Raw genomic sequence first — 27,536 nt, 5'->3', positions numbered from 1 at the left:
GAAATACAAAAATAAGTATAACATAATTAATAACGTCCATAAACACACACGGCAAGATCAAAGTTTTAATGGAAAACTAATATGACATTCCACATAAATTATTATTTTCGTCTAAATCGAATACTATATATAGAGAAACAATGTATTTATAACCGATCAATGAGGTAACATTTTGCAACTTTCAATTTACACAGTGCTATATGGCAACAATATGGAATTTGAACTGTGGTAGTGTTTTAAGGTCTGGACTATCATTACTTGTAAGTTTGTATAAACATTCTTCAAATGCAATTAGTAAAATAATGTTTATTTTTTATGTTTAATAATTTATTGCATGATTATTCTGTGCTGTTATATGAATTTGATGCCGTTAAAGCTTCCGACATGAATTCATTTTGGAACGATGCTATTGCAAAATAACGTTAAACGATATGAGGTCGATGTAAATCAACCTCATATTTATAGGAGTACAATGTGACATACTTGAAATGCGAATCTCCCGAGATTTTACGGTCATATGATGTTATTTCTATTTTTAGTAACATACCATGTGCTTAAGTGTTTTCAAATTCAAAATGACATTTCCCAGTATTTTAGATTATTCTGGCTTGTTTTGTAAACAAATTGTAGTGTAATTACAAACTCAAAGTAAATATTATTTAAAACTACCTGATTCACACTGAAATCAGTCTTATAATCCACCAGACGTAAGTTGTTTATCACAAATAATATATTTCAGAAAACGAAAGTAATGTTTACAATTTCAGCAAAAAATGTCAAGGTCGATCTGAAAGTATCCAAATGAAAACTCGAGGTGAATCAGTTCTATAAATGGACATGATGAAATATACATGTACTGGAATAAAAATGTTATCGCATAATTGTAACCCGGAGTTATTTGCACAACTTACTAGCTATAAGTAATTAATTGTTTACCAATTGCAATTAATTTCTCGTATTAATTATGACTCGTATGTAACACTTGTTTACAGTAGAAAAGTGTGATGATGATGCCCGAAACCGACTTTAATGTACTGTACTAGTTACTGATTTTATATTACGTAAATGCCAGTTTAACTTCTTGCTAATCAAGCTGCGATAAAAACTTTACTTCATGCCCTACATCAATCAAAAATAATGGTCGATAGTTAACCCCGCCCTCATCAGCATTCGCGTAACCGATTGGACGATAAACATCACAGTTTGACGGCTCGAAAATTACCTGATACCTTGTCAGCATTTAAATGACTGTGTAATGTGGCAAGAATAATTGATACGCGCGTCTTATCAGTGGATTATTCATTGCCCCATGTGGTGTTTATGGCGATTACTTGTGAAAGTAGGTACCCAGTTCTCTTTTAAAACAGGGAATATTGATAGAGAAACCTTGATTTTGTTTGACAATCTCCAGTTTCTTTTACTGAAAAATACACTGATCGGAAAATTTCAAGCGCCCGGGGGACTCTGATTTCGAAATTCAAACGCCCCGGCGAGGGATCGTTAAATGGCCTGTGGAAAGCACTGGACCATACCGAGTGCTCTTTTAAAACAGGGAATATTGATACACTGATAGAGACACCTTGATTTTGTTTGACAATCTCCACATTCTTTAACTGGAAAATACACTGATCGGAAAATTTCAAGCGCCCCGGGGACTCTGATTTCGACATTCAAGCGCCCCGGCAGGGATCGTTAAATGGCCTGTGGAAAGCCCTGCGTCCAGTCGCTATTTTGTAGGCAGACGACAATATTAATTGTGTATTCAATGTATACAGTGTCTGCGCTTGAATCATGAATGACGCAATATTATCCAATAGCTCCACCCATTCTCACATTTCATTTGCCAACATCATTTCATGTGTAAGCGAGCTTGATATTGATTGGCCCAGCTAGCATGCCCGCTTCCATAACAAGAAAGTCACGCATGGTCGTTTACTATGGTGCAGACCAGGTTTCGCTTTTTATTTGAATGCTTATGCTGACAATAAAACCAAAATGAAAACCAGTCCGGATTTGAATGGCGGACAATTTCGGCACATTTCAGCTGCTTGATAGGACGCAATTTTCGATATTTTTATTTGCAAAAAACGTGCGTACCAAGGACTCTCGATTGGTTTGGAACATGCTTCCTATTTCAAATTTATGCGTACAAATACGCATAATTAAGCGTTTTCGAGAGCCCTGACCGTAATACAACGACTTGCTCCGGAACCTCCGAGTTTGTGTATAGATAGATCGAATGGTCAATTCAAAACTTTGGTTTGATACATTTTTGTTTGGTTTTGTGTTTGTTATGCTGTTTTAGGTTGATTGAATTAGATTTTATAAACAAACTTGAGACTTTTTTTTTACATCGAATTGGTTAAATCAGGAAGAACTCAGGGCTTGTGCTGTCGTTCGCCATTAGAGCCATTTGCGAAAATATCGAGAATTTGGCTCAAGAAAATTCTGATTTGCGAAAATGCTTAAATCTCTCAAATCTTTATTGAATTTATCCGCCATTTAAATCCAGACTGGTTTTCTATAGTTTTCTCGTTTGTTTCATTGAAAGTGTTCGCAAATTGAACAATAAACGAAAACCGGACTGCACCGGAACATGAGACATCGCTCGACCTAAAAATATTGTTATTGAAGCGCACGTGGAAGCTGGCCCATCAACATTGACTTCGCTCACACATAATACATGTATTGGGTCAATCATGCGTAGACACTTGGAATACTTTCGTCTGCCAACAATTTAGCGGCCGATGGCAAACGTCGTATTTAAAGATAAACAAATGACAAGAAGAGCAACAATAACTAATTTCTCAGCTGATCACTTTAGACCTTTCTACCAACTATCGATCTGAATTAAAGGATGATCATTAAATAATTAGTTTTATGTTGATGATGTTACACCTTTCTGTCGATAATTGACGTCATCTTTTGAAATAAAAGGTGATAATTTACAAGTTGTTTTTACCCACAAGCTATGCTATTGTATGCCATGTTCTCATACATTCGTGCTCCTTAACTATGTATTTCGCGCATGCGCATACAATGACAAGTATTTTTAGCATTGTATAACTTTTATATCCTCAATAAAATACTTTATTCGCAGTTTTCATCCAATCTTTATGAAATTTGGTCAGAATGTTTATCTTGATGAAATCTGGGTTGGGATTGTATTTGAGTCATCTGGGGTCAAAAACTAGGTCACTAGGTCAAAAACTAGGTCAAATAATAGAAAAACCTTGTGTAGACAGTAGAGGTCACAGTTTTCATCCAATCTTTATGAAATTTGGTCAGAATGTTTATCTTGATAAAATCTGGGTTGGGATTGTATTTGGGTCATCTGAGGGTCAAAAACTAGGTCACTAGGTCAAAAACTAGGTCAAATCATAGAAAAACCTTGTGTAGACAATAGAGGTCGCAGTTTTCATCTAATCTTTATGAAATTTGGTCAGAATGTTTATCTTTATGAAATCTGGGTTGGGATTGAATTTGGGTCATCTGGGGTCAAAAACTAGGTCACTAGGTCAAATAATAGAAAAACATTGTATAAACAATAGAGGTTACAGTTTTCATCCAATCTTTATGAAGTTTGGTCAGAATGTTTATCTTGATGAAATCTGGGTTGGGATTGTTTTTGGTTCATCTGGGGTCACAAACTAGGTCACAAGGTCAAATAGTAAAAAAACCTTTTGTAGACAATAGAGGTAACAGTTTTCATCCATTCTTAAAATTTGATCAGAATGTTTATCTTGATGAAATCTGGGTTGGGATTGTATTTAGGTCACCTGGGGTCAAAAACGAGGTCACTAGGTCGAATACCGTATTTTCCCTATTAAAGCGCGCGGTTTTTTACCTCCAAATTTCAAATAAAAAAAGTTAATGCGCGTTATATATTGATACAACGCTATCCTGGCTGCTTAATTGCAAAAAAATATTGTCATAATCGTAAATATTCATAATAGCCGCCATTTTTTTATTCCAGAAAACTACACCCTATAATCTTACAGACTGAAGGGGCCGTTATCGAAACAACAAAAAGTCGGTAACGGCAGATATGAACGGGGTAGCATTAGTTATTAACAAAAAATAAAATGTTTGAATAAAGTATGGGAACATTTATTTGTCTGTGTTTGTGCTTTTCTACAGCCATTTTCGGTCCGATAAGGCAGCTTTTGTTAGACTGGTAAAGGTATTTGGTCTTTTTTGCAGGTAACCGTAGGTGTGAAAAGGTACTTCTTAAGTGTTTTCCAGTTTGGTTAAGGTTTTTGGCGCCTTCATTGTTCATCACATTCATGTCTTTGTAGTGCCACAAACAATAACCCAACTTGTCCAACATAATAGACTGCCAGTTTAACGTCAATACTGACATATCTAAACAACTGTTGCCCTGTCTACCATGCGCCACAAAAAATTTATTCAGCATTCAAATTTAAAGCCCATGCTTTCCCCGAGGAAAAATGATACACTGAACAAAAATTCTTATTTTCTCACGTTTTACACGAAATGCACGTGGACTGTTAATCTGTTGCTAGAAGATTACAAAATTGTCAGAAAAGTATAGTGCTATGCAACCCATGCTCCTAATCAGGGTCTTCCCCAGGCCATTTAAGCGCCCCTTGCCGGGGCGCTTGAATTTCGAAATCAGAGTCCCCGGGGTGCTTGAAATTTTCCGATCAGTGTATTCTTCAGTAAAAGAAAGTGGAGATTGTCCAAAAAAATCAAGGTTTCCCTATCAATATTTACCAGAAAGAGATTGATAAAAACGGAATAAATGGAATTATCGGGAAATAAATAGAAACTTGAAAAATAGTAAGTATTCAGTAATAGAGTCGGGTTGAAACGGATGTATTGGGGAATCGTTCGAGTCGGGATTTTACTATCTGTGCAGAAAAGTTTTAAAACAATTAAACAATTTAAAAAAACATATTTTTAAATGACTGGGGGATTTTTTTGAAGAGTCATAGCGCACCAAATGACGTCTTTTGACGCTGTTTTTCTTTGAGTTATAACGCACCACAGAATTGACACGTTAAATTTAAAAAAAATCAACGTCGGGAGGGGACACCCCTCCCCAACCCACCCCCGGGGCGCCTGAACAAATTCCTGGGGAAGGCACTGGCTAATCATGATGACGCTTCCTATGTTGAGAGCTTAAGCTTTCCAATGCCCCGGATTATTGGATTGCGCAATAGTAAAATAGCAGCAATTTTTGGTCCGATTTGGTGGTTTTATTGACTATTAATTTTCTTTATGCATATTTGCATCAATAAAACAGCCTGCACGCTATACAAAGTAAAATTCGGTAATAGAAAAACCTTGTGTAGACAATAGAGGTTACAGTTTTCATCTAATCTTTATGAAATTTGGTCAGAATGTTTATCTTGAGGAAATCTGGGTTGGGATTGTATTTGGTTAGTCAATTGAGCGATTCAAGGCCATTAATCTGTGAATTGGTAATTTTTACAGGGAAGTTTGATTTTACAAATTGAGTAAATGATTGCATTGGGAATGGTGCCGTTTTAGGGTACCAACTTTATATATATACATGAAAAATGCTCAGAGCATGTGTTTTGTTGACTGTCCACTTTTGCTGCCTATTTTGACCAGTTCTGCATTTTTTTTATAGTGTATTTACAGTGATATTTTTTATTGCAATAAAGTGCACCAACACTTCTCTCTACCATAATGATATTTTTTATTGCAATAAAGTTCACCAACACTTCTCTCTACCATAAAGTAAGGTCACTTACCGGTATAAATGTTATGAAATGACTTTTTCTTATATCTTTGATTTTTTTCTTTCAGATGGCAACACAGCTGCTGAGATTGCTAGAGCATCCTCTTTTCTTTGAAGATGTTCAATTTGCGCACAATATTGTTTACCAGTCAGTGAAAGCTCTTAATGAGCGTGCTTACACTTTCATAGATGAAGCATTGGCTGATGCAAGAACTGTCTTGTGCTCGTATGTATTTTTTTTTCATTTTTCTGAAGACAGAAAACCTGCTTTAATCCTATAACTTAGAAGAATTACTATTATTAGAATTGTATGTGTTAATTAGTTTTATAATATTTAAATGTAACAGAGTGCTTAAATAAGAAATTTCAACGAAATTTAAATATATTCTCACTGTAAAAATTAATACAAAAAAAAATATTACAGACCGGATCTGTACATTTTGCCAAAGACACCAAGAGCTGAAAGGAAAACCAGAAGGATTAGAAAGTCTTCACCAGAGAGTACAAAGCCTTCTGATAATGTGGAAGAGCAGGACACTTCTAGGTAAGGATTGTTCACATATTTATGGATCAGTGTTTAATTGTTGACGACAGTTATACAATTTCCAGTGATGTCTCCCTCAGCTTAAATTAGGGAGAAGTGAGGTAACTTACATGTACATGTGAAGGGGAAGTGGTTTCTTTTTACCACAAAATCATCTCTTCACTTGTTTTATACCCCTTATAGCAGCATGACGATCATCATTCCTCATAACAGCATGGCAATCATCATTTATCAAAAACAACTCACATTTGGCTGTTTGGAGGAAATATAAACAAATATAAAGAAATACACTCAAGTGTCAATTCAATGTTGTGTTTTTGATGTACTTAACTTAGTTTACCAGATATATTCAATCCTTAACCCGCTATGTATGCATTAATTGATCAGCGTCATTACTGCTGAATTAATTTCTGTAAGAGAGGCCTAAATGGCTGGTCAATTTGGGGTCAAGGTCACTGAGGCTTATAATAGATTTTCCTTCACACTTTTGTTACAGTTTCGCATAGCGCCTTCAATATTTTACCGATCTTTTCCATATTTGGCATGTAGATACCGTGAATTGACCTCTACCTTTCGATGAGGTTTGAGGTCACTGGGGTCAAGGTCAACTAGGCTAATAAAAGATTTTATCAAGGTCACACTTTTTTCCAAACAATTAATCCATATATTGACAAAGCATCATCGGGGAGCATCCATCAGTTTTACTGATATCCTTGTTTACTTCTAGGTCGAACATCAACAAAGTCAATTTTATCATATTTATTTTAAAGCTTCCATTTTTCAGAACTCGTGGCAACCCCAGGAAGAGGCTTGCCACTGAGACGTTCTCTGATGATGACGACTTCCAAGATGCACCTGCCAGCAAAATTTGGTAGAAAAATTATGTTGTTAAGTTAAATATGCACACTGACATTGATTTTTTTGGCCCATGATTAACAGCCTCTAACAGGCTGTTTCCCACTTGCAAAAAGTAATTTTTTTTCCCAAAAATCTGACTAAAAATTCCCAAAAAGATGCCAAACCTGTTTAATGAACTAAATAATTGGTTTATTATACAATTATATAATGCTGTCGCACTTTACAATATAATATAAAAATGCAGTTAAATATGCACTTACAAAATATTTGAATACTGTTATTTATAATCATTAACCAGGTTTTCCGAAGGAAAAAACTGGTTATTAGATTGGCGAATGCGGGCGGGCTGGCTGGCTGGCGGGCGGGCGGAACAAGCTTGTCCGGGCCATAACTATGTCGTTGATTGTCAGATTTTAAAATCATTTGGCACATTTGTTCACCATCATTGGACGGTGTGTCGCGCGAAATAATTACGTCAATATCTCCAAGGTCAAGGTCACACTTTGAGTTCAAAGGTCAAAAATTGCCATAAATGAGCTTGTCCTGGCCATAACTATGTCATTCATTGTGAGATTTTAAAATCATTTGGCACATTTGTTCACCATCATGGGACGGTGTGTCGCGCGAAATAATTACGTCGATATCTCCAAGGTCAAGGTCACACTTTGAGTTCAAAGGTCAAAAATGGCCATAAATGAGCTTGTCCTGGCCATAACTATGTCATTCATTGTGAGATTTTAAAATCATTTGGCACAAATTTTTCACCATCATGGGACGGTGTGTCGCACGAAAGAATCACGTCAATATCTCCAATGTCAAGGTCGCCACGACTAAAAATAGATTTTTTTTAAAAACAAACTTACAAATGGGGTTAATTTTGTTTGTTCATTTCAAAAGTTCAGTTTGACTTTTCTCCCTTTATCAGATTTTTTTTCACAATGAAAACCTGGTTTTGTGACAATTTTGTCCCTTGTTTTAATAATGTTTTATGTTTCCTAATTGTATGCTTTAATGCGCTGTTTTTCCCAATCCTGAACGCAAAGGCTGTAAAAAATAAAGCAAAAAAAACACTGACACATACGAGCGTGGATTTCACTTTATTCCTGCCATATTACTATAAAGGACTTTTCCAGCCCTGTTGTCTAAGAATATCATTATTACTGTGAAACCATTTATTTTCGTCAGCACGAAATTTCGTCCTTTTTAAAAAAAATGACTATTGCGTCAGCACTTAAATTCGTCCATTTCTTGTTTTGAAAAAAAAGCGTCCGATTTGTTTGTAATGTTTGTAATACATGTTATACGCGGTTGCGAAAAAATCGTGCTGGGGAAAGAGGGGTGACACGTGGTAGTCACTTGCAGGAGGTGGGCCTTGTTTGGCATATGCCAATTAACAAGTCTGTTATTTTAGGTGATAGTAACTGTCCCTTATTATTTTATGTCATTGACACGTTCTTTGTTATGATAAGTAGATAAGTGGGACTGAATAACTGTTAACGAGTGTTTTAAACAACGAAGCCAATTGCCAATTAGTCTTTTTCCATTACAATCATGGACAACCAAACACAAATCAATATGTTCTTTATTAATTTGTAATAAAAGCGCAGAATATATTTCAGTCAGGTGTTGATCACACATCGCCATATTTTAATTGCGTTAAATAGTATTGTCTTTTATCCGGATTCGCCGCTTGTTGGCGGTATAATCTGCAACACCCCTGAAAAACACAATACACACAATGGGTAATAAAGTTGTTAACAATTAGCGCTAATCAACACTATTATACCTAAACGAAGTCGACGCATTCGATACAGCCTTATTGCATTCGCATTTTACAGGAAATGTCAGCTGTCAGTACACTGTATAATGTACACCCCTTTGTGTCAAAACCAGATTTAACTTGACTGTTTCATGTTCTTTGTATCAATACCATCCGGGTATCTGTACTATAAGTATACCAGACTACAAACAAGGTGCGCGCTTCCGCATATGGGTAATTGGACGTTCAAAAAATGGACCCACGGTTTAGCGTTCACGCCGTCGCACGCATTTAGCAATATAACTCGTTTTTTTTTTCACCATTTCTTTACTTGCATAAAAAATACTAGTGGCGTATAACTTACCTTGCAATCTTTTTTTCTCGCATTTTGCAAGTGTGCGAGTGTTAATTTTGAGCCCTGTGTATATGCGTGAATTACGTTGGATTTAAATGCCTCATGCCTACGGTAATTTAGTCTTATTTGTTTCAAATATGGGACATGATTGTTCGTTAGGATCTTGAATTCGTCCATCGGTCGAAGGACGAAAAAGACGAAAATTAATGTCTGACGAATAATAATGATTTCACAGTATATTCCTCTTCCATCCTTAAAGTTTCTTTAAAACAGATGCTACATGTTTTAATATTTGTTGTAAACTATAGTATTTTTTCATTAATAATGGATAGATTTCCCTAAATTTCAATATTGTCAATTATTTAAACATAGGAACATCCTTAAATTTGGAAAAATATTGATTTTGATATTGTTTTTGCAGCAATAAAGAATCTACACCTCCAACTGCTCGCCGGAATACTCGAGCCAACACAAGGGCTGCAACCACATCTCGTGCAAGGGCCACCCAATCCTCGAAACCAAAGAAAAAAGCCAAGAGTCAGGAGCCAGTGTTAAAGATAGATAAAGAAGATGAACAAGAGGTTGAAATAAACGATAATGTGGACGGTAACCCAACCAACAAATCGGAGGAAGCTGCCAAGACCTCGAAGAAATCAGAAGATCATAATAAGACTCCAACAAACACCCCAGTGGTATCTGAGCTGTCCACAAACAATTCAGGGGATCAAGAGGAAGAAGAGGTTGAAGAAACAGTGGAAGAAATTGTTACTTGGACACAATCAGCCGCTTGTTCTATTATAGCACCACCACTTAGAATAGTTTCAACAAATGAGGTCAAAAAGACTCCTGTCAATAATAAATCAACTGTGATTGAAAACTTCAACAAAATGAATGTGAAAGAAAAAGTGCATGCTTATGAAGAGATTATCTTAATTAGTCCTGGTCCTGTGCAAAGCAAGAGGAAATCGTCCAAGTCTGAATCATCACCAACTCTTTTCACCCCAGAAAACAAAGTTCAGACGTCAAGCACTATGCACACTCCAGACACGGTGATTCCAAATAAGCAGGCAGTGACTGTGTTATCGGACAACAATTCTGAGAGTGAGAGTGTAGAATCTGTGGAGGCAGAGACAGAGCCTGTGAGATCAGCGAAAAAAGATACACCTCGGCTAAGCATGCCGCGAAGATCTAGACAAAGCCTCAGGAGATCATTGCATATTTTGCCATCAAAACAGAAGCTAACTGAGGTAAATCTCTTCTTTGGTGAACGTTTTCGCTTGTAAGGTTGCTTTTATGTGCTGCAGTTTTTAAATCATTTATCAAGCTGAAGTTTGTAAAAATCATTTACTCATCTATAGCCTGAATACTTGTGTTATGATGAATAAGGTTGATAACTTTTGATTTAAAAAGTCCAATTAAATAGCAGGGGTGTGATTTTTCCGCGGGTTTCCGCAGATCGGGTTCTCCGGGGTCATTCCCGCAATTCGCGTAAATTCAGGAAAAAAATGGTGAAAGTACGACCGAATTCGCGGATGTATTTCATAAGCGGCCCGAAATATCTGCGGCCTGCGAAACCTCTCCGCATATTACACTGGTATTCTGTCTTAGCATTTTTTTAAACAAGCAATGTCATTGGCTGTCGCTTGCCAATCTTCCAATTAAAATCGGTCTTTTAAAATGTGTTTCATATTTCCTTGGTGATTCGATTGCAAATGGCGTCTTTGTGAAACGTTAATGAATACGAACGGACGAATCTCACAAAATCTCAGAGATTTAACAATTATTGAAAAAAACATAATTAAATGGGAAAGGGAAGAAACAACAGTGGATATAAATCAGAAAGCGATACCACTTTCTGAATCGGTACGAAAGATTGACTGTCTTGGTAAGGCTGAAGTCATATTCTAGTCATGTGAAACAATATTGAACTACGTAAACTGTGGTAAATTGTCGTTAGTTGAACACTGTTACATTGTTGACCTTATGTAGAATTTAAAGGCATTAAGCTCAAACGAAAGATTGCGGTCATCGTTCACAGGTATCGGAACACTCATTGATTTTGATCACAATACTGGTGACTGTGTAACATGTTAAGTGATTTCAAAAAAGATTTTCACAAAAAGATCTTGTTGATTAGTTTAAGATGGTGTTTGTTTAAATGTCTGTTTTAAGGTTTGTCATTGCGTTATGCATGCAATTCGGGTAGTCAAAATCAGTCTACAGAATTTTCCTCCCCTTTGACAGACTTCACCTCAATCACACCCCTGAATAGTTTTGTCTGACTACACTAACAAGCATTGTTCAAATATTTTGTAAGTGGATTTAGCCAAATTTGCCAGTGTCTACATGTAACAAACTTTGATAAAGAAGCTTCTTTTGGATAAAATCATACCTAATGTATTTGCTCAATAGATAATCATTGCTTTGTAGGCTGAAACAAAACCATTAAAAACAAGGACTAGGTTGCGATTGAAGAAAAAACAAGCTGACAAGGTATTTCTGTATGACCATTCTGTGCACATTGTGAATGTCTTTATATCCAAGAGGTTTATATTAGAAGTGTGAAGTCTTCTTTTTGTTGATTTGAATATCCATGACATTGATGTATAATCTTTATTTAGAGAACATTACTTGCAGGTTACGATCCTTTAGTACAAACCTTTTTTGACATGAGCATAACATCTATCTATCCTCATGTAGTGATCATTGATGTTGCCTTCATCATGTGTATTATGTCTTATATAACTGAGGCTGATTAAATGGCCTCTTCTCAATAAAAATAATTCTTTAAAATCATGCAGTTTTTCCCCAAATCAAAACTTACATAGGCTTTTTTGTTTCCCAAATCAGCTATTAAAAGTGATATTTCTTTACAAAGTCAAACGGCTAGAGCCTATTCCCAATTAAAATGAAAAAAAGCCCTTAATATTAAATTTCTGACAACCAACTCCTCCAGGAAGTAACGACAGAATCGGCCGAGAGTGCGACAGAGTCAGCAAGCAGTGATGTTGAGGGTGGTAGAGACTCAGTGGGTTCTCAGGAGAGCTGTACAGAGTCTGGGAGAGACGTGCGTGAGGTCGATACGGAGGCTGAGGACCGAGAGGACAGGGAAGAGAGGATGGAGGTGGAGCAAGACGGCCAGGCAAACAGCAGGTACATGAACTACAATGTATGTGACACAGTGATCACAGTTATTGGCTAAGATTTTCAGTTATGTATATATAGGCTAGCAGGTTTGCAACATTTTTTTGGTCTCGTAAGTACTAATATATGACTGGACTTGCTTGGTCAAACTTCTTATTTCTGTGACTGCTGTGTGTACCATTGAATTGTGCAAAGTATCTTAAGAGAATTAATACAGTTAATTTTAGGGCTTACTTGCTGACTCAAAATTTTCTTTAGGCATTTTTAAGCATAAAAATTCTTTTAATTTGAGCTCTTTTAGGCTATCCTTAAAAAATTGTTTGTTTGGCATAACCCGAACCCAGGTAAATTTTGGTGGGTAGTTAGGTAGGGATTTAATTTTTTTTTAGTTTTTTTTTTTCTGACATTGAACTCCGACATATACCAAACTGAAAGGTAATTATCAAATAAAGCTCCAAGTCTTCTGCCTCTGGTAAAGATTTTTCTACACCGTCCGTATCACCGCACGTGTATTCGTTAGTCTATTTTTTCTATAAAGAATTTCCAAAATATAATCGACGAAAAATACTTTATCTGAAAAAGACAGTTAAAAAAATTGTACTCATTTTGCACATGAAATATAATGTGCATATCAATTGACTGCAGAAAATGAAAACAAGTAACCTAGCAAATACGTAATTAATTTACTGTTTGGTTGACATATTACTTTACAATAGCATAGTTTGTGAGTAAAAAACAAAAAAGTAATTATAACATTAAATTTCAATCAAGAACAGAAAGGTGCAACATCTTCGACATGTAACTAATTATTTAATTATCATCCTTTAATTCAGATCGATGATCGTTAGAAATTTGTAAAGTGATCAGCTTAAAAATAATTTATTGAGTGTAACGCTTCTTTTCATTTGCTTATTTTTATACGACTTTTGCCATCAGCCGTTATATTGTAGGCAGACGACAATATCAACTGTGTATTCCATTATCTGCGCATAAATGACCCAATATTACCTGATAGCAAACTCAATGTTGATTGGCCAGCTACCATATGGGCTTCAAATTGTACATGGAAACAAACAGAAAAATAGTTTAAAAAACACTCCGGATTAAAATGGCGGATGTTTTCAATGAAATTTAACGAGATTCAAGCATATTCGCAAATTATATTTTTCTTGAGCCAAATTCGCTATACCATCGCAAATGGCGAACGACAGCCGGAGCCCTGTAATAGTGAGCATTTATTCCAATAATAACACGTTCTCAATGCTCGCGCTGTCGTTCGCCATTTGAGTCATTTGCAAAACTATTGAAAATTTGGCACAAGAAAAATCTAAATTGCGAAAATCTAGTAAAATTTCGTTGAAAACATCCGCCATTTTAATCCGGACTGGTTTTCTATATTTGTCTCTTTGTTTCAATGAAAGTGTTCGCAATTCGAACAGTTAACGAAACCCAGTCTGTACCCGATTAGACATTGCTTGACCTTATTGTTAATGAAGTGCAAATGGTAGCTGGCCAATCAGCATTGAGCTCGCTTACACATGACATGACGTTGTTGAATGAAACGTGTGGACGGATGGAGTTATTGGATAATATTGGGTCATTCATGCGCAGATGTATAATTTGAATACACATTTAATATCGCCGTCTGCCTCCAAAATAGCGACCGGTTGGAAAGTCGTATAAAGAGATAAGCAAATGAAACAAAAACCTGACAATACCCATCAATAAATATTTCTAAGCTGACCACTTTTTATCTTTCTACCGAATATTTACTGATCTGAATTAAAGAGTGATAATTAAATAATTAGTTATATGGCGATAATATTACACATCTCTGCCGAATTGAATTGAACAGTGATAATTAATTAATTTGTTTTTTTACTTCCGAACTATCCTTAACGACAGCAGCGTCTTTTAATTAAAGGGATACGAGAAAAACAGGAGCGGTTTTATTGTATTTAAAGTCTAATTAATGGCATATGCATATGTCAAATAAATAGGCGACTCAAATAAATACCGGTATGTGTTTTGTTCATTGCTATTCTAGATATCCTTGAAAGAGCATTCAATTAAATGACGCAAATAACAGAAAAGGATAAAATGCGGAAAGGAAAAATTGAGCGGAAAGAATTTTCGGCGAGCCAAAAAAAAAAAAAGAACAAATCATTTGGGCCGATTTTAGTGGGTCGGTCGGGATATGCCAAACAAAAGAATTTTTAAGGATGGCCTTATGGTGATTTACAACAAAAGTGTTTTAGTCCAAACAGTTGCTTAAACCAAATTGGCTTATTTTGCAGATGGAAGAGAAGAGTAAGGACTGTCTCTTGCTGAACAGAAAATCACCTGTATCAAATAATTTAACTGTATATTTCTAGACGAACAAGAAGTGTTGAAAAGCCTGCTGTGGAGATAACTGCCCCAGTTCCCAGGCAGTCCACTCGCACAAAAACGAGGGCAGCACAGAAGTCAGTCACTGAAGTGGTTGAACAGGATGTGCAACAAGAGTCGGGTATATCTGGCAGTTTCTTTAAGGTTTATTGAAGAAAAACTGTTAACAATTACTCAACTTTTATAACTCCAAATTTTGACCACCTTGTTTTAAATGGTTGGTCTTCCTGTAATGCACACCTTGTTGTCCAAAAACTGAGTTATCCTCTCCTCAGTCTACTTCTTGATCACACTCCAGATAATACAAGTACTCTGGAAAAATCTTAGTGCCTGTATTTTACATGTGAATTGAAAATTAAATCATAAGTTTTTCTTGTGTGAAACAATTATCTGGTGCTCTGGAGTGAACACAGAATTTCAATCTAGACTGAGTGATACTATAGTTATTGTTTAAATACAGCATAATGTGACAGTTGAAGATGACTAACTTAATCAATCCTCGAAATTCAACCTTAAAATATCTATGTATACATTGCACAGCAATGAATGAGATGGATGGTGAGAAACAAGAGAGACCAAGGGTGACCCGTTCCAAGATGCGACATCCTAAGGTTCAGGAGACGGCAGATGCTGGCAATGACTCTGTCTTCATGGCCCCTGGTACACCAGTGAGAGCAAGGTAGGCTGTTGGGGTCAGGGCATGTCAGTGTAAATCTAACATAATCATCACTTTCAGGTACGAGATCAATGATAAAATGTTTTATATTAAATCATTGAATGAAACTTAAGTTATCATAATTGGACCTTATGGAATTTTATGTTTTATTTGTACAGTTGACAAATACCATACATTACTTCAAATCTGCATTATTTAGTAAGAAAATATTCAAGAATTTATGTAAATTATGAGTTTTGACTGATGAATCTGGAGGTATAATCCTGAATATGATGACTATAAATTTATATCTCAGGAGTCCTGCTTTTGTTAACCCTATCCAACTCACATGGTAAGTGATGGCAATATGAAACCAGCATAAAACCAGAACAGCCAGCAAGTTACTCACACGGTGTTTTTTTTTCATTCAAAATCGGGTCTGGTAACCGGACCCATTCCCAATGGAAAAAAGTATATATCTTCCCAAATGGGAGCAAAAAATTCCCAATGGAAGGTTTCAAAAAAATAAAAAAATTATATTATTATTTTAGATCACAATATTTTGTTCATCTCCCATCCATATAAGTTCAACTTAGTAAATATAATACTGGACACACTTGTATCCTCAATTTTCAAGCATTTTTTAGCAAAACAACAACAACACTAATTTCCCAATTTTAGTCAAAACGTCACGAATTTTCCCAATCCAAAGGGACCGGACCCTCTTCCCAAAACGGCCGGGGAAAAAACACTTCCACAGTCTGTTCAGGTTTTGTGCTGTTTGCTGCTGATGAGTATCTAAGGCTTGAAAATGAGGCCTATAAAACTTAAATATATTTAAAAGTTTAACTAGAAATGGCGTGGCAGAGGCCGACGCATATCCCCACACCGCATGTTTGACCCAGGGGGCACCCCAGGATTGGTAATGGGGCCATGCATACTTGAGATTGACCGTATTGTCATAAGAGATGTTCAGTATCAATTAGAAGTGAATCGGTGTAGAAATGAAGAAGTTAATGTAAAATAACATATAAGACACAATGCCCTCTCATGCGATGCTTTGATTTATTAAAAAATATATATCATTTGGCAGGTTCATTCCTTACCTCTCTTTAAAGCTTATTACTTTCCTTGGATTTGTTTTTTTTTACCTTTAAGTTTGTCAGAAACACAATGCCCCCTCCTGCGCCGCTTTGATTTATTTAATTTTTAGCGAGGCTGTTTTCGGAGAAAACCCGAGCTATTGTCATAGCCTGCTCTTCGTCCACCATAGGCGTCTTGCTAAAACCTTAACATTGGCCATAACTTTTTAAATATTAAAGATAGCATCTTGATATTTGGCATGCATGTGTATCTCATGGAACTGCACATTTTGAGAGGTAAAATTTCAAGGTTAACAACATCCTTCAAGGTCTAGGGTCGAAAAAACAAAGTAAAGGGAAGTAATAAGCTCTAAATGGACATAGTTATCTGACCTGCCCACGTTTATATTTTTGTTAAATAAATCAAAGCGGTGCAGTAGGCGGCATTGTGGTAAAAGGTCAAGGTCATCCTTTACGGTCTATGGTAAAAAATACAGATTTAAGGGAAGTAATAAGCTTTAAAAAGGGAGAATATTTATTCAATATTGAGCATAGCCACTTTATATATTCGGCATGCATGTGTATCTCATGGAGCTGCCCATTTTGAGTGGTGAATCTATAGTCACGGTAGTGGCTTTTAATTATTTGCTACTTAACATAAAGATTTGTTACAGACAATTATTTTCAAGGGAAGTAATTTATATTATTATAAATCCCATATTATATATTTCCTTACCAAGAATTGAAGTTCTTTTCACAGTTACTGTACAGATTTATTATTTTGATTATTTATAACCCAAATGAATGATTTGTCAAAGTTTTGTTTTTTAAATGATATAATTATAATTTCTTTGATGTTCCTGTGGACTAATGTCCATAGATACATGATCAACTCTGACTATGATCTTTTTTAACCACAGGCCTTGGTTGTCAGTGATGTCTGACATGGTCATAATTGACTGTGCAGGTTTTTTTTACCTTATATAACAGACGCCGAATATCGGCGTCTTCCCCCACCAAACTAGGCTGGTTTTTTCCCCTTTCAGAACCAAAAATTCCCCTTTTTATTTATAGAAAGATGTGTCTCATGATTATAATATCTCAATTCTATTTCAATTTAATCTTGCAAAACGTAATAAGTTATGAAAAAAACAATGAATATAGTGCAAACATGTACAAATGTATTGTCATAATGACAGAATAAGTAAACAAATGCCCCAAAAAGGGGAACGCCGCGAAAATTCCCACGCGCACAATTTTTCCCCAAAGTGGAAAATCCTGCGTAAAATTTCCCCCACATAAGGGCTAAAGGCCCCTTCCCCCACAACCCAAAAAAAAAACTGCTGTGAGAAACTCCCCACCCACCCCCGGTTGGATTGGACAAAATTCAAGGGAAGTAAAAACCTTTAAAGGGAGATGATTTCTATACCTGCCAAATGATAAATAGAAATGTTATTTCAATGCGGCGCAGTAGGGGCATTGTGTTTCTGACAAACACTACTATTGTTGGGTCACTAGGTCAAAGGTCAAGGTCACTGACCTCTAAAAAAAAACGTTATGCGGTGCTCTTGTTTTATATCATTTGGCAGGTTCATTAGTTACCTCCCTTTAAAGCTTATTACTTCCCTTGGATTTGTTTTTTTGACCTTTGAACTTGAAAGATGACTTTGACCTTTCACCACTCAAAATGTGAAGCTCCATGAGATACACATGCATGCACAATATCAAGTTGCTATCTTCAATATTGCAAAAGTTATGGCCAATGCACCATACTGGGGGCATGAAAATGAGTGAAAATACCATTTGCTAAGGTACTATACACGCGTCTTGAAGTGTATCTGAGAGGTAATGGGTTAAGGGTACTGGTAATTTATGTGATTTTTCCAGTACCCGAACTAAGACCCGCAAGCGTCAACACGAAGACGAGTCTGAAGGTGAGACTGCTCAACCCAAACGCTCCTGTACCAGCATGTCCAGCGTTACCAGTGTTACCAGTGACGATGGCAACCACACACCCACAAATGGAGAGTATGTACATTTGTATAGATAACCTTGGTGCTCATGTGACTGAACTGTTGACATGCACCTTTGTACTGTTTACTATTTGTAGACCGGAGATTAAAAACAAAATGCTTGTGTAAAGTTGTGTGTTGTAATTTTATTATACAAGTCACTCCAAATAACAAATTTTGTTTTAAGTGTTGGTGAATTCACAGTAAAATTAACTTTAAAGAACATTATTATTTAAAAATTTCAACATAAGGTTATTCTTTATCTGAAATGTATTTATAACAGTCTATTCCTTATGTGATGTTTGCTTATCTGTCTGTGTGCTCTCAGCTCCAGCGATGATGAGTCGCCCAGCTGCCCCAGGGACAAAGTGATACGTCCCCACCCCCAGTCCTTCCTGGCCAACCTAAACAAGACCTCCAACAACCCCCTCCGCCCTGCAAACCTCAACAACATGCTTGTCAAGTCTTTCATTGCAAGAAATAGTCCAGCTCCAAAACCAACACTCAAGGTATGCTTTCAATGTATTTACAGCTCCAAAACCAACACTCAAGGTATGCTTTCAATGTATTTACAGCTCCAAAACCAACACTCAAGGTATGCTTTCAATGTATTTACTGTGAAATCTTGTAGATTTTCTTACTTGATGGCTTAAGAAAAATTTCTCCATTATTTGCAAAAGCTTTTCGCATTCTAGGCACAACTTGCACATATGACAGTTATATATTATTTTAATTGTTCTTCTTGTGCTATGTAAACATCCTTTTTCCTTAGTATGTCCCCCACCACTATAGTGGGGGACATATTTTTTTTGCCCTGTCTGTTGGTTTTTATGTCCCCCACCACTCTAGTGGGGGACATATTGTTTTTGCCCTGTCTGTTGGTTTTTATGTCCCCCACCACTCTAGTGGGGGACATATTGTTTTTGCCCTGTCTGTTGGTTGCTTGGTTGGTTGGTTGGTTTGGGCAAACTTTAACATTTGCCATAATTTTTGCAATATTGAAGATAGCAACTTCATATTTGGTATGCATGTGTATTTCATGGAGCTGCACATTTTGAGTGGTGAAAGGTCAAGGTCAATGTCAAAGGTAAAAAAAAAATCAAAGCGCCGCAGAAAGGGACATAGTGTTTCCAACAAACACATCGCTTGTTACTAATTTATATGTGTTGTGTCTTCTTGCTATAGGTTATTTAGTATTCTTGCCCTTTGTACAGTTTATGGACATTTGAATCAGAATTCTGAGGGGTGGATTTTCAGAGTTAAATAAATTCTTGTTATACGTTGAATTTGTATTGCTTATTGACTGGTTGTTAATAAAGTTGCTATTTTTATGCTGTCTTTTTTAGGAGATACAAGAGAAAAAGAAGCGTGAATTAGAGGAGAAACAGAGAAAGGAGATGGAGCGAATGAAGAAACGTGAGGAGGAACACCGCCAGAAAGTGGAGGAAATGAAGAAGTGAGTACTTACAATGGGTAGTGTTCTGGCAAGGTTTCATAAAAGGTGGGACAAATGTAGGAAATGTTATATTAGACAAAGAAATCCACTAATTTACGGTCCGATAAAAATGTCACATTTTACAAATACACGATATTTTATAGACAGTAGATTCCACTTAATTGAATATCGGATAATCGAATAATCCGGTTAAATGTATATGATAAACAGTGATAACATTGGAAATATAACTGATTCAGTATAATTGAAAACTCCGGATAATTGAATATTCGTGACAAATGGGCTATTCAATTAAGCGGAATCTACTGTACACAAAATTAAGTGAATCCAAAGTATCAAGATACTGTAATTATTTAATAAGCGACAATATGACACACACACACTCCCCATTTGTTTTTAATTCCATGTTTCACACTGTAAATTCTTTTAGATACAGTGTGCTAGGCATCTTTTTGTTCAGTGTTTGTAAGCCATACTGTTGTGTGCAGGCGTCGGGAGGAGAAATGGAAGAAGGTGCAGGACGTGCGGGAGATCCAGCTGGAAAAGGAGAAACAGTCGAGGCTCGAGCTCGAGAAACGCCTCAAGGAGAAGCGACAGAACACGCTCAAACAGCGCGAGGAGAAGATGAAAGAAGAGCGAGAGAAACAAAAGATCAGGTAAGCTTTCCTGATATTTTGCAGTCATTGAACTATGCTTGAGCCTGCTAGTAAGCCCTGGCCCTGATTTCTCAACAATTATCCAGTATGCTTTCAGAAGAAAGTCGCTTACTTTATTTATTTGTATTACTACATAAAAAAAGTTGATTTTGTTATACAAAATACTATTTATAAAAAATAATGGTAATTGATGGCCTTATATTGTTAAAAATAAGTTTTTAATAGATAGAATAAATGATTTGTTGATTTTTATTAGCACGGCTGTTTTTGGAGAAAACCTGAGGTATTGTCATAGCCAGCTCGTCCGCGTCGTGCTAAAACCTTAACATTTGCTCTAAAATCAAAGTTCTTCCACCTACAACATTGAAACTTCATATGTAGCTGCACCTTGATGAGTTCTACACGCCATATCCATTTTTGTGTCACTAGGTCAAAGTTCAAGGTCACTGTGACCTCTAATATTCTTCTGACAAGCTTTCATTTATTCCAAAACTACACCTGCCGAGCGTTTGCATCCGCTATGCATAGCTCTTGTTTCAATAAGTTCTAGAGGATTTTCTTTTTAAGTGTGTATTCCTTTGAGAACAAAATCAAAGTATAAGTAAATGTTTAAGTGGTATGTTGGCAGGCCTTTTTCTGCCTTTCTCACGGGTCCGATAATCGGACCCATTCCCAATGCCAAATATGGATGTTTTTTCACAATTATCAAAAAAAACATTCCCTATTTCTGACCGAAATAATCAAAGCCGAAATATGCGTTTCCCGGTAGGAACCGTGTTTTAAATAATCGGGCCTCATGTTTTAGTGTGCCAATTGGAACTCCGCAATGAACGTCACCGTATCGAGTGTTCCATAATGCAAATTTGCGATCTTGACACTTTAGACAAAATGGCGGATGCTTGTGTCTATGCATTTCTTAAGACACATTTACGGTCATTTTCGGTCAGAATTAGCTTTTAAATATTGAAGTGCCGGATTATTCAGAATTATCAGGTCTGTATACAACAAGTAATAACCGTGTGTAAGCATTAATTATTGTAAATTGGTTGAGAATCGATATCAATGGTCTGAGGTAAATAAATGTGGTTTAGTTTCACTTTTAATGTTACTGTGGTTCGAAACAATAAATTTCAGTACACAATTACGGAAATCGGACCCATTGTAAAAAAAATGTCGCATAATTTTAAAGTACTATCGAAGTAAAATACGATAAATTGACCCTAAAGGCACACAAAAACTGAATGTTTTTGTGGGGAAATACTACATCCAGTCAGTCTACGGTTAACCCAGAATCTATTATCTAGTTCTTTTTGAATGCTCTGTTCTTTTATGGGTTTGCAACTAACCCAGAATCTGACTCGCCCATTAACATTCCCAGTAGTCCAAGTCAGAATGCCAGTTTGTGTTCCCCAGAAGGGGTTTCTGAGCAAGCAAGTGATGAACATTCGCCACTACCAGATTCAGAGTCACTATACTTTGTAGCTTCTTAACATGTCAATACTGTACATGTATGACGATCCGCTTTACTTTTGTGTTTCAAAAAATAAAAAAATGGTTGCCTTCATACATTTGGCATCTTGAATTTTGAATAAAAATATGTTGAATGCAGGTCCTTCGACTGTGAATATTCATAAAAAAATCCTTAATGACATATCGAGCTATGTATTGTATTCAAGCATAACAAAGTCTGTGTTATTTTTTATGTTGTTTACACATACTAACGTAAACAGTGGACAATGACTGTTGCATGGTAAAAAAAAAGGTTAAATACTTTCTTAGCATTTTTGGGCATGTATGAAAACATTAGATTTAATAAGAAAAAATCAGGTAAATAATTTCCCAAATAATGCTTTTGCCGATGAAAATTCTTCCCAATTAGGAAAATTTCTCGACTCAAAAAATCCCAATTTTGCTAGATACTTATAGACAGAAAAAAGCCTGGTTGGGTATTGAGGAATTAGTTAGGCATTGTTCAATCTTTTTCATTCATACAACAAATTAATTCAGATGTACATTATATACCTAGACTGCATAACCCTTGCAGGGAAGGTGTACATTGAGAACAAAGTTTATATTTCTTGTTGAAGGTTACAAAAGATAGAGGAGGCAGAGGAGAGAAGGAAGCAGGAGGAGGCAGAACGGCAGAAGAAAGTACAAGAACAGGTTGGTGGCATAATCAGTGTTATAATATCTACAGGTTGGTGGCATAATCAGTGTTATAATATCTACAGGTTGGTGGCATAATCAGTGTTATAATATCTACACCTTTTGGATTCTCAATCATGAGCAATCAGCCTTTTCCTGGCTATTTGGGGAAACTGCGTTTGTTTGTTGGGAGTTTTTTATGCCCCTTGATCAAACGATCAGGGGTATATTATTTTTGGCCTGTCTGTCTTTCTGTCTGTCATTCTGTCCCAAAACTTTAACCTTACAGTAAAGTTTTGCAATAACTTTTGAAATATTGAACATAGCAACTTGATATTTGGTATGCATGTGTATCTCATGGAGCTGTACAATTTTGAGGGGTGAAAGGTCAAGGTCATCTTTCAAGGTCAAAGGTCAAAAATTTAAAACTTTAATATAGTAAAGTTTTGCAATAACTTTGGAAATATTGAACATAGCAACTTGATATTTGGCATGCATGTGTATCTCATGGAGCTGCACATTTTGAGTGGTGAAAGGTCAAGGTCATCCTTCAAGGTCAACAAAGGTCCACAAAAAAAGCAGCGCATTAGGGGGCATTGTGTTTCTGACAAACACATTGCTTGTTTCATCAGTAAAATTTCCACTGATTTTGACAAAAACTAATTTAATATAACTCTTTATTTTATGCTTTCCGGTGGTTAATATAGAAATATCATTGAAATAAAACTAGTATTCCACTGTTTTAAACAGTGAAAAATAACAGTGAAAAATATTGGTATTTGTCACTGTTTTACTGTGAAATGACGTCAAATTTTCGACGTAATGACGTCATAATTCCAGCGAAATTATCCAGTTAAACTCATTTACATAGAAATAAACAGTGAAAAAAGCATAAAATAAAAAGAAAATTTGTGGGATTCGATGGAATATTGATTTTATTTCACTCGTGATTATAGAAAATATATTTTTTCACTCATGGCTGTGCCACTCGTGAAAATATTGTTTTCTATGATCACTCGTGAAATAAAATCTGTATTCCACCGAATCCAACAAATATCCTCTATTTATTATAATGCAAATTTTAAGGAAACATCATATAAACTATAGTTTTATACTTAGATATAAATGAAATATATATATAAATGAAATATAATTTAGATATAATAGTCATAAGACACTTACATTAACAAAAAAATCAAAATGGGACCCTTTTTGCATTTGGAATTGGTCTGTTTAATAGACCTGTAGGAACGCCAGGAAAAGGCCTGGCAATACATAGCGAATATTACACTAGTATGATCCTGTGTTATGAAAAGCACATTGCTGTAGTTATCATTTACAATTTCTGTTGTCTCCAGCTGGAGAATAAGCGGTTTCATGAAGAGCTGTTGGCAGGGATACGGGAACACGAGAGGCAGGAGAAAAATGAAATGGCTATATGCAACCAGCATGAAACCAGAACAGCCTGTGAGTGACTCGCAGTATGTTCAGGTTTAATGCTGTTTGCTGCTCATCAGTATCTGTGGGTTGGAAATGAAGCCTTAAAAACTGCAATCCATTTAAAAGTCTTTAATGAGATTTTCTAATGGACTACAAACAGTTTGAAATATGTTGGGTAAAAAGTTTTAGTGTCACCAAAAGCTCATCCCAGCAATATCATTTGCAATTTTGTAATTTTTCCAGCTGGAGAATGAGCGGTTCCAGGAGGAGCTGTTGGCACGGAAACGGGAACACGAGGAGCAGGAGCGGCAGCAGAAGATTGAGGAGGAGAAGAGGCGTGCTGCCGAGAGGCTGGCCGAGGTGGAACGTGAGCGGGAGAAGGAGCGAGAGAGGCTGCTGAGGCTGGAACAGGAGAAGAAAAAGGAGTGGCAGAAGAAGAAAGAGGAGAGGTAGGGTATGAGGATGAGTGATGGATTATAAATTGACAACCTATTTGAGAGTTGTTAATGGTCTATGCGTTGCAGTGTTTTGCATTAATTGGAATTCCCGATCGCAATTAATGATATTGTTAATGTAGTTCTTTTCAGTGCTTAAGCATTTTTTAGTGCTAATACATAATAAAAAAAATAAGAAGAATATATTTGATATTTAACCAGGTTTTCCGAAGGAAAAAACTGGTTATTAGATTGGCGAATGCGGGCGGGCTGGCTGGCTTGCTGGCTGGCGGGCGGGCTGGCGGAATAAGCTTGTCCGGGCCATAACTATGTCGTTCATTGTCAGATTTTAAAATCATTTGGCACATTTGTTCACCATCATTGGACGGTGTGTCGCGGGAAATAATTACGTCGATATCTCCAAGGTCACACTTTGAGTTCAAAGGTCAAAAATGGCCATAAATGAGCTTGTCCGAGCCATAACTATGTCGTTCATCGTCAGATTTTAAAATCATTTGGCACATTTGTTCACCATCATTGGACGGTGTGTCGCGCGAAATAATTACGTCGATATCTCCAAGGTCAAGGTCACACTTTGAGTTCAAAGGTCAAAAATGGCCATAAATGAGCTTGTCCTGGCCATAACTATGTCATTCATTGTGAGATTTTAAAATCATTTGGCACATTTGTTCACCATCATGGGACGGTGTGTCCCACGAAAGAATCACGTCAATATCTCCAATGTCAAGGTCGCCACGACTAAAAATAGATTTAAAAAAAAAAAACTTACAAAGGGGGTTAATTTTTTTTGGTCATTTCAAAAGTTCAGTTTGAGTTTTCTCCCTTTATCAGATTTTTTTTTCACAATGAAAACCTGGTTTTGTGACAATTTTGTCCCTTGTTTTATTGATAGAAAGGTCAACATTTAAATATTGATTTTGGTTTTTGTTACCAATCCTATTTTTCATGTTTTTAGGCCCCTGGTAGGGTGGCATATAGCAGTTGAACTGTCCGTCAGTCAGTCAGTCTGTCTGTCCGTCCAAAAACTTTAACATTGGCCATAACTTTTGCAATTTTGAAGACTTAAGCAACTTGATATTTGGGATGCATGCATATCTCACGAAGCTGCACCTTTTGAGTGGTGAAAGGTCATGGTCAATGTCATTCTTCAAGATCAAAAGTCAAAAAATACAATCCAAGGGAAGTAATAAGCTTAAAAGGGAGATAATTTCTAAACCTTCCAAATGATATATTGCAATTTTACTTCAAAGCGGCGCAATAGGGGGCATAGTGTTTCTGATGAACACATCTCTTGTTCAATTTACAGGGATTGAGATTTGTTGTGAATTAATTTATATTTCTTTTTTTAATTAAAGGTGCAGGTTACAGAAATGTGGCTTTAGTTTAATGATGAACTTTATATAAATGTTTGTTAAAATATGCACTCTCTTGTAATAACATTCTAACAAATTGCATCCACTATTGTAAGTTTGGTAGATTTCCTGATTTTCTTTTGTAAAACATTGAAATTCAAAGATCTACATGCATGTATATTGTACCTGAACATATGGATGTTTTGAACAGAGATCGCCAGCTGGCAGCTGAAAAGGCTGAGAAGGAGAGAATAGAACTAGAAAAGAAGCGAGAAAAAGAACTGGCATTGAAGAAAGAGATGGAAAGGGTCAAGGAACAGGTAGGTGGTAAACTTTGTTTAAGAAACTCTCACTCAATACACATAAAGATATAAATTATTAGCATATTCATTACTTATAGAGATATATATTATAAGCATATTCAATACATATAGATATATAAATTATTAGCGTATTCGTACGATGACAGAATATATATGTTGTCCACCAAGCAAGTAGTTGGTCCATGTTTGGGTTCCCACTTTGGGAAGCTTCTTAAGATATTCCCCGAAAGACACTCAAGTACTGGTTCTACCTTGAAAACAAACTCGAGAGCTCCACAATTAGCATTAGGGTTGTGGTGCAATCAAGCTTTTAACAAAAAAATCATTTGCAGCAGGCATTTTTATCATCCCCGTCGAAAAAAATTCGGAGGGGATATAGTAATTGGTCCTGTCTGTCCGTCTGTGGGTCCGTCCGAAATTTTGTCCAGAGCATATCTCCATAGCTATTCAATGGATTTACTTTAAACTTAGAATATAAACAGATGGCAACTTGGAGAAGTGCAGTGACCAAGAACCATAACTATATCTACCATAGTTTTTTAATTATCTCCCCTTTTATATAACTGTAAAGTAAATTTTTGTCCGGGGCATAACTCTAAATCTACTGAAGGGATTTACTTGAAACTTGAAATATAAACAGATGGCAACTAGGAGAAGTGCAGTGACAAAAAACCATAACTCATTCTACCATACTTTTTAGCCCTACTATTTTATATGAAATATATATAGTGGAGCTATCCTACTCACCCCTGCGTCTGCGTTAGCGTAAGCATGCAAATGCTAAAGTTTTCGTACTGCCCCAAATATTTTCTTTGTCCCTTGACATATTGCTTTCATATTTTGCATACTTGTTTACCAAGATGACCCCAACCTATAAACAAGAGCAGACAACTCTATCAAGCATTTTGTCATAATTATGGCCCCTTTTCCACTTAGAATTTGCAGCAAATGTTAAAGTTTTCGTACTACCCCATTTATTTTCATTGTCCCTTGACATATTGCTTTCATATTTTGCATACTTGTTTACCAACATCACCCCAACCTATAAACAAGAGCAGACAACTCTATCAAGCATTTTTCCTTATTTGGCTATATATGGCTATAGTAAAACCTTGTTAACACTCTAGAGGCAACATTTATTGTCTAATCTTCATGAAACTTGGTCAGAAGATTCATCCCGA

The 27,536-nt window shown here is 36.2% G+C and overlaps 1 protein-coding gene and 1 long non-coding RNA gene across 3 annotated transcripts in view; both read left to right on the top strand.

Annotated features, from left to right (window-relative positions):
• LOC127853467 (inner centromere protein-like) overlaps positions 1-27,536 on the top strand; it is a 39,785-nt gene that overhangs the window by 8,388 nt on the left and 3,861 nt on the right. Inside the window, exons 2-16 of one of the 2 annotated variants that reach the window (XM_052388017.1) lie at positions 5,800-5,957; positions 6,156-6,275; positions 7,060-7,146; positions 9,669-10,494; positions 11,678-11,740; positions 12,204-12,400; positions 14,767-14,900; positions 15,320-15,458; positions 18,404-18,544; positions 18,857-19,037; positions 19,875-19,984; positions 20,473-20,640; positions 22,728-22,803; positions 24,469-24,674; positions 26,244-26,352. In XM_052388017.1, coding sequence (XP_052243977.1) covers positions 5,800-5,957; positions 6,156-6,275; positions 7,060-7,146; positions 9,669-10,494; positions 11,678-11,740; positions 12,204-12,400; positions 14,767-14,900; positions 15,320-15,458; positions 18,404-18,544; positions 18,857-19,037; positions 19,875-19,984; positions 20,473-20,640; positions 22,728-22,803; positions 24,469-24,674; positions 26,244-26,352 — 2,715 coding nt within the window. The remainder of the gene's footprint in view (positions 1-5,799; positions 5,958-6,155; positions 6,276-7,059; positions 7,147-9,668; positions 10,495-11,677; positions 11,741-12,203; positions 12,401-14,766; positions 14,901-15,319; positions 15,459-18,403; positions 18,545-18,856; positions 19,038-19,874; positions 19,985-20,472; positions 20,641-22,727; positions 22,804-24,468; positions 24,675-26,243; positions 26,353-27,536) is intronic. The other variant, XM_052388018.1, reaches the window with a different exon arrangement.
• LOC127853469 (uncharacterized) lies at positions 24,933-25,454 on the top strand. Its single transcript, XR_008036622.1, has 2 exons — positions 24,933-25,084; positions 25,241-25,454. It is a non-coding gene; the product is annotated as an uncharacterized LOC127853469 (long non-coding RNA).

Source organism: Dreissena polymorpha, chromosome 12, assembly GCF_020536995.1.
Source record: "Dreissena polymorpha isolate Duluth1 chromosome 12, UMN_Dpol_1.0, whole genome shotgun sequence".
Taxonomy (NCBI): Eukaryota; Metazoa; Mollusca; class Bivalvia; order Myida; family Dreissenidae; genus Dreissena; species Dreissena polymorpha.
The sequence above is the reverse complement of the archived record's forward strand: the minus strand, read 5'-3'. Positions and strand labels throughout refer to the sequence as shown.